The sequence below is a fragment of the Chenopodium album genome, chromosome 21, assembly GCF_948465745.1.
Source record: "Chenopodium album chromosome 21, dcCheAlbu1.1, whole genome shotgun sequence".
In the NCBI taxonomy this organism is placed as follows: domain Eukaryota; kingdom Viridiplantae; phylum Streptophyta; class Magnoliopsida; order Caryophyllales; family Amaranthaceae; genus Chenopodium; species Chenopodium album.
This window is the reverse complement of record NC_137854.1, coordinates 40,008,646-40,015,448: the sequence shown is the minus strand read 5'-3', so window position 1 is coordinate 40,015,448 and position 6,803 is coordinate 40,008,646. Positions and strand designations below refer to the sequence as shown.

The following is a 6,803-nucleotide window of genomic DNA, read 5'->3' as shown; positions in this document are numbered from 1 at the left end:
TAAGGGTTTTTGGTGCTGTAAATTAACTTATTAGATAAATATTTATAGCAAATGAAAATGAAATGTATGATTAGCATTTGAACTTTTGTTTGTAATACACATCTTCATGTTTTATCTTCAGTAGTACTAGAAGGAATGAAGCCTATGAACTACTGGCTTCAAAAAAAAAAAAAAAAAATATGAACTACTTTTGACCAATATAAACACATTTATAATATACACAACTCTTTAATGGTTGCACGACCTTGTTTGTAAGGGTTTGGACACAGGTTTGCTTGACATCGCCCTTTAGTTATGCAACACATTAAGGTCATATAAACAAAGAATAATAGATATCGTTATTTCATTGAAGTTCACTCGTTCATAACCTCTTATAAATTTGATTTACTTTATATCAACTCGAACAATAACAATAATATTAACGTAAATGAGCCAAATTTGAACAATCATTATGTTGCACTTGGCTCAAAACTCAAAAATCTTCAATCAAACTTAATATACGAAGTAAAAAGTCTACTAGGAATTCGGGTTTGAAATTAAGCAAAGACAAAAAACAACGCCAAAGAACAAAAAAAAACAACACAAGCAATTTATGGGTAAGTTTGTTACCCTTCTCAAACACAATCAACAATTGTATTTAAGCTTCTAAACCACATATACAAACACCCTTAATAAGCTCACAAGCTCTATAGTATTAGCACTCACAAGCTACTAATTAGAGTATTAACTACAACTACTCACTCTCGTGTATTTCTCTCAAAACCTCAAAATAGGTAGGTTTTTCTCTTTTTTACTTGTGAATACTTCTACAAGTAACATGCTATGACTTATATAACACACTACCTATTGTTTGTCATTCCACATCGTTTGACAACTAGGGAGATATTACTATATCTTCCACTTAAATAAAAAAGAAACCACGTGAACAACAAAGTGTTAGTAGCGAGTCTCTACTCGGCTTGTTAACATTCCTGACCTTGTCTTTAAACCCGAAACAAACCCACTTACACCTATTGACCTTTTGAGTGGCCTTAGAAGCTGACAGAGCAACCTTAGCCATGGTTGAGTACGAGGCAAAGGTGCTGCTGCTCTGGTTTGCAATATACTTCTTTTTGGGAATGAATGTCTTTCTTTTTTCCTTCATCCTTCTCTTTCTACTCTCACAACCCTTCATTTTGGTTCAACAACTTTGGTTAGTATAACATACAATCTTCATTCAACATTATAATTATAATGGAGGTAACTTTGATCCGATGCACAAAGTTTAATTCCCTCAAATTTAATCGTCTTCTTCCCAAAAATATCTCCAAATTTCCTCCTTTTTACCTTCGATCTTCAGCTATGGCTATTCATACAGGTGGGTTTTTAAAATCATCAATTTTGCAATTTCCCAATTTCAATTTTATGTTAATTTGCCAATTTGAAGGGTTAATTAGAGTCTTGATTAACTAATCTGAACTGGGTTTTGAAATTGCAGAGAATAGAAATTCAGTGAAAAAGAAAGCATATGATGGGTTGTTGTTGGATGCTGGGGGTACACTTTTTCAGCTTTCAGAGCCTGTTGAACAGACTTATGCTAAAATTGGCAAGAAATATGGTAAGTTTGTGAAAATTCAACCTTTGCATTTTTTGTGGTTTTGTTTGTTTTTATGGACAAGCTATGTTCAGATTATGAATTGGGAAATCATTGTTTCAATGTGGTTTATACGCATATAGTTTTAAACTACCCTCTTGATGTTTGGAAAAAGTTGTCACATTTTCGAATATTGCAAGGCTAAGGAGTTATAACTTGAATAGGTTATCCAATGTGCCATCACTTTAATACAGGAATGGGACGCCAGTTCCCACGGCGCCATTTAACAAAGAGAGCTCTACCTCTTTTTCCCTTGAATATTGAACTTGAAAAGGCGGTAAAGGCTAAAAGAAGAGAAAGGAGGGCAATAACAAGTGGTGTAACATCAAACGAATCGCAATAGGAAGTTTTCGAAATTGAATTGGTACAATTACAAGAGATGCTCTAGAACTAGACGACTCTTGTCATTAATCCGACTCAATCTCATCTTGCGGTTCACTCAATGTTGCACCACTTTCTACTTAAGAAATCTAAACTCATTTAATCCAAATTGCTCCTTTGGAAATCCAAATACTTAAATCCAATTTCTAAGAGAAGCTTCTACAGTTCTACTCATCACTCAAGTGTCTAAGCAAGGGAATCACATTAGAATCAACATTGAGCATCATCCTTGGGTATTATGATTCTAAATATTATGAAGGGTCATTTTGCTGGAAGTGAAACCATGTTATAATCTTAATTATGAGGGGTTACGGATGTGACAAATGATTCCATGTTTTGTTATGTCAATAAGACACTTCAGTGGATAATCCATCATGTGTTTGTTGTGTGTCTGAAAGATTGGTGTATAATGAATATAGAGAGCTCAATCCACAAAAGGAAGCAAACTAAGGAATGAAGGACAAGAAAGTGGTGTACAAATTTTGATTTATAATCAGGAAATTTTGATTACCATATGCAATCGAAATTTGCAACTATAATAAGAATCAATTAGAACAATTTCATTCAACTCAACATGGTGCATCTTCAGCCATACACCATAATGGATTCTAAGACATTAAAAACTGTTATAAGAATGTAAAGTAGAGTCAATGTAAGCACAATAAAATACTGACAGTAAGAGGGAATATCCAGAGAATAGAGAAGTATTCTAGCCGATCGAAGGGTTTCATGTAATTGAACAAGTGCAGAAACAGTGGGTTGAATTATTGACTTGGTTATAGCAGGAGGAAGTGAAGAAATAAAATCAATAAAAACATTGATTATTTATTTGGTTAAAAAGAAGAGCTTCTTGGAGTTAGTTTTTAGTGTCCCTTTTACCTTTTGTTTGGTTGTTATTCCTTTTTTTTAAAAAATAATCTAGGATCTTGTTTTGTGATCATCATATAGTCCGGTTTCATGATTTATGTATTTTATGTGTCAATATTTTATAATATGAATTGATATGATGCAATACTCATAGGATTAAGTGCAACTCCACCTGAAATAAAGCAAGGATTCAAGAGAGCCTTTTCTGCTCCATGGCCTGAGAAACTTCGTTACCAGGTAAACTTGAATCTTGGATATCTGTAGAATGTTCTTATAGTCACATGATTAATGGGAGCCATGGCATATGTTCTTCCTTCAAAGTTCCGAATGTTAACTTGAAGACGATTCCATCCAAATCAATAAAAGTCCCAATATTCGATGGAACAATTAGCTTTTACTGGGTAGTTATTGGTCATCCAAAACAGAGGTTCTTATACTACCTCCAATTTGTTTTAGTTGCAACTTTGGAATATTTATATCTCTCAAATTATACCCCAAAGTTGCAACTAAAAAAAACGGGAGGTAGTATTTTATGTGACTATTACTATGTTACCATCTGTTGGATCTATAGTGTGATTGTTATTTTTGTACATTGTTTACTAGTTATTCCTAAGATATTTTCTCTAGAGGAAGTTAGCAGTGATGTCTCCCATTTGGGTGTAGATGATTATGCATGAGAATGATGTTTTTTTCTTCTTTTATTTCTTTTGGTTTCTTTTTAATTGTACAAGGAACTAGTATTATTATTTGACAAATTCAGAATTGTTTATGGATGGGAAAACCTAATAGAAGAGATTTGAAGATGTTATTTAGAGTTTAGGCTTGACCGTCTGGCCTGTCCCAAAACCACTTGCAGGCCTGCACGTTGTAAAAAAATAGTGTCCAGCCAGCTCACATTTTATAACTGGTAATAGATTATAGAGCCTGCATAAGAAAAATTACTTTAAAAAAGATATTAATAATCATACAACATATTCTCTTGGAAGTAGGTGGTTAACTTCACTTGGATCATTGCTAAATGTGTTCTGATGATTTTTATGCCATATAACTGTTCTTTGAACAGATTTTTTTAAATAAAGCTTATACAAGCTATACATTTTTTTTTTCTCAATTTGCATTATTAACAGGGTGATGGGAGACCATTCTGGAAGCTTGTTGTTTCTGAAGCTACTGGTTGTGCTGATGATAGCTACTTTAATGAAGTTTACGAGGTTATTAGCCTAAACATCAGAATTGGCTATGATTGTTTCTGTATCTGATGATATAATCTCAAATCTTAACAGTAGTTAATTTTACCCCTCAGTATTTTGCAAATGGTCAAGCTTGGCATCTTCCAGATGGGGCCCTAGAGACATTGTTGTGCCTTAAAAATGCTGGAGGTCATTGTCATAAAGTATTTTCCTCAAATTTGCTACAAATAAGGAGTAAAAACTTGTTTTTGACTTAACTGTTTATGTCTCTTACATTACCATGCTTATTGCAGTTAAGTTGGCTGTTGTATCAAACTTTGACACCAGGTTAAGGAAGCTATTGAAGGAACTCGAAGTCTTAGATTTGTATGTGCCAATGTACCTCTTTGGTTTTGTTGTGGGTTTGTCTACTTCTGCTGGACTTTTTTTTGAACTTCCCCCACTTGGATATTGACAGTGGTTTTCTGGATTTTGATATAGGTTTCATGCTGTCTTGGTGTCTTCTGAGGTTGGATCTGAAAAACCAGATGCACGGATATTCAATGCTGCTTTAGGTATTCTATGCTAGCATGATTATTCTTTTATATCTGGTTCTCCGATGAAGTTTGTGATAAACGTAAGTCAAATTGTGTCCTTTCCATAAATTGATAAATCATGTTGCATGGTTTATTGTCTTCACCATCCCTCCTGCAAGTCCTACTTGAGCATGTAGGCCATATACCTTGTTTTTTGGTGCACACGTCATGGAAAAGTCAACTAGAGATCATTGGACTTCTTTGACACATTGCAACCTTCATTCTATATTGTCTGATAACAGGGGTAATTCTGAGCATGAATGGGGTGAGCAATAGCACGGGCTCCCTGAAAATAAGGGGGTCCAAATCTGGCATTTCATCACAATATATGAAGGAAAAACCTGTGGATCAATGGTTAATTGTCTGATGTACTTTTAATCCTACTAGTTTAATCTACAGTTCTATCATAAATTGTTAAGTTAGTAAAATTTTGTTGTCAATAAATATCATGTGCGTGTTGAAGCAATGAATAAGCGCCCAAATTTAGAATGTGGCAGAGTCATTATCATGTCGGCTTTTTTAGCCCCTTAGCTGTGAACCTTGGAATTTCATTCCCCATTTGGTTTTTTCATGAACAATTTAATTGCCTGAGAAATGCTGGAATGAACTTAGAGGGGTAGCTCTGTTCTAGTATGCTTCAAATTGTTAGAAGATCGATCTCAACTTTCAGAATTGATGTGAACAAAAAGAACCTTCAGAAATTCGCCACTGTCCTTACTTTGACTGCATTTTCAAGTTGGTTATAACTTATAAGTTATGACTTGATATATGTGATCTAAATGCATAGGCTCTGGGTTTACTATATGGGGAGAATTCCCTGGGGAAAAATCTTTGCAGTTGACACTTCCAATGTTAATTCAGTGACTATGGAACTTAAAGATTGAAAAACATTGATCCTACAGCAATTATGTAGTTCCATGGATCAGATTGGTGTACTTCGCTACATTATTACGTATGCCTTTTATTATATACAAAATGTGCATGGAAAAGGATTCTAATTTGGACCTTTTTTTGTAATATTTTAGATCAGATTGGTATTGATGCTGAGAAAGCGGTTCATGTAGGGGATGACGAACAGGCTGACAAGAGTGGAGCCAATGCAGTTGGAATCGATTGTTGGTGAGTTAAATTCGGCTACCTTGCTTGTGGAATAGTTTCACAAATAATGTTTCGTACAAAGGAAAATAAGAAAATATGAAATATTGCATTACTTTTGTATATCCAAATAGTTGTTGAAGATTACAGCCTTACCATTTTCTTATCCTGCAAAACAAGAAAAGTTTGTTCAGTGTTTCCTGCCGCCTCTTAAAGCATCTATCATCTATGAACTTAATACAGTAATTCTTTCACAAGATAACTTTGGGTGGTTCTTCATTGATGATGGTGATGCTACTCTTGATATGAGTGCTTAATATCAAAGTAAATTTGCAGGTTATGGGGAAAGGATGTCAAGTCATTCTCAGATATACAAGATCGTATCCTTGTTATGAACAATTAAAATTCGAAGAAGGTGGTAAATGTAGTGAACCCTTCAATAATTTGCTCTACATCTTATTTATGGATTCATATGCTCCTGTATCACCAATTATTTTTGATTTTTTTTCTCATTTTTTGTAGGACGAGACTACCCTCACTTACGGCTTTACTAGAGCTTGTTTTAGAAAACTCGTGTGCAATGAAACTGTTATTTTGCTGGACCTCTTGTTGCTTTTATAGTTAACTCTTGTGCAATGAAACTGCTATTTTACTGGACCTCTTGTTGCTTTTTTAGTTCTTATCGCGATCATTTTTTTTGTTTTTGATGTAAAAATTAGTACGCAACAACAGTTTTGCTTGCTCCCACATTGCGCACAATACTAGCACCTTATGTTTCCTGTGAGCTCCTGTGTCGATTTCAAATCCCGACCTACCTTTTAAAAAGTATGAGAGAGTTCTTATAAATAGTGTGCGGACATTTATACCCCTAAAATGTTTGTTTATTTATTTGCGGAAAATTTGTTAATTACTACCTCAAAAAAGGGTCTTTGTGAATTACTACCCCTAAAAAAAAAAGTTGTTAATTACTACCCTAAAACTGATGAATTCTATATACAGCTACCCTTTTCCCTAATCAGCCTCTAATTAGGTGATTTAATCTATAACAACTTTTATGGTTGA

At 34.1% G+C, this 6,803-nt stretch overlaps 1 protein-coding gene across 3 annotated transcripts; it reads left to right on the top strand.

Annotated features, from left to right (window-relative positions):
• The first annotated feature begins 985 nt into the window (after positions 1-985).
• LOC145601804 (uncharacterized) lies at positions 986-6,398 on the top strand. 3 transcript variants are annotated; one of them, XM_081657882.1, is made up of 10 exons: positions 986-1,357; positions 1,478-1,597; positions 3,036-3,118; positions 4,009-4,092; positions 4,185-4,260; positions 4,365-4,437; positions 4,552-4,625; positions 5,711-5,765; positions 6,078-6,156; positions 6,264-6,398. In XM_081657882.1, the coding sequence occupies exons 1-9, from the start codon at positions 1,234-1,236 to the stop codon at positions 6,142-6,144; spliced, it is 756 nt and encodes a 251-aa protein (XP_081514008.1). In that variant the 5' UTR covers positions 986-1,233; the 3' UTR covers positions 6,145-6,156; positions 6,264-6,398. The 3 variants fall into 3 exon arrangements, with proteins under 3 accessions (XP_081514008.1, XP_081514007.1, XP_081514006.1); XM_081657881.1 differs by having other exon boundaries at positions 989-1,357; positions 5,672-5,765; positions 6,078-6,159; XM_081657880.1 differs by having other exon boundaries at positions 990-1,357; positions 5,672-5,765.
• Positions 6,399-6,803: the final 405 nt, after the last annotated feature.

Coding starts and splice junctions, on each gene's coding strand:
- LOC145601804 (XM_081657881.1), top strand. CDS start 1,234: ATGGAGGTAACTTTGATCCGATGCACAAAGTTTAATTCCCTCAAATTT. Junction 3,119..4,008: donor CTGAGAAACTTCGTTACCAG/GTAAACTTGAAT, acceptor CATTATTAACAG/GGTGATGGGAGACCATTCTG. Junction 5,766..6,077: donor GCAGTTGGAATCGATTGTTG/GTGAGTTAAATT, acceptor GTAAATTTGCAG/GTTATGGGGAAAGGATGTCA.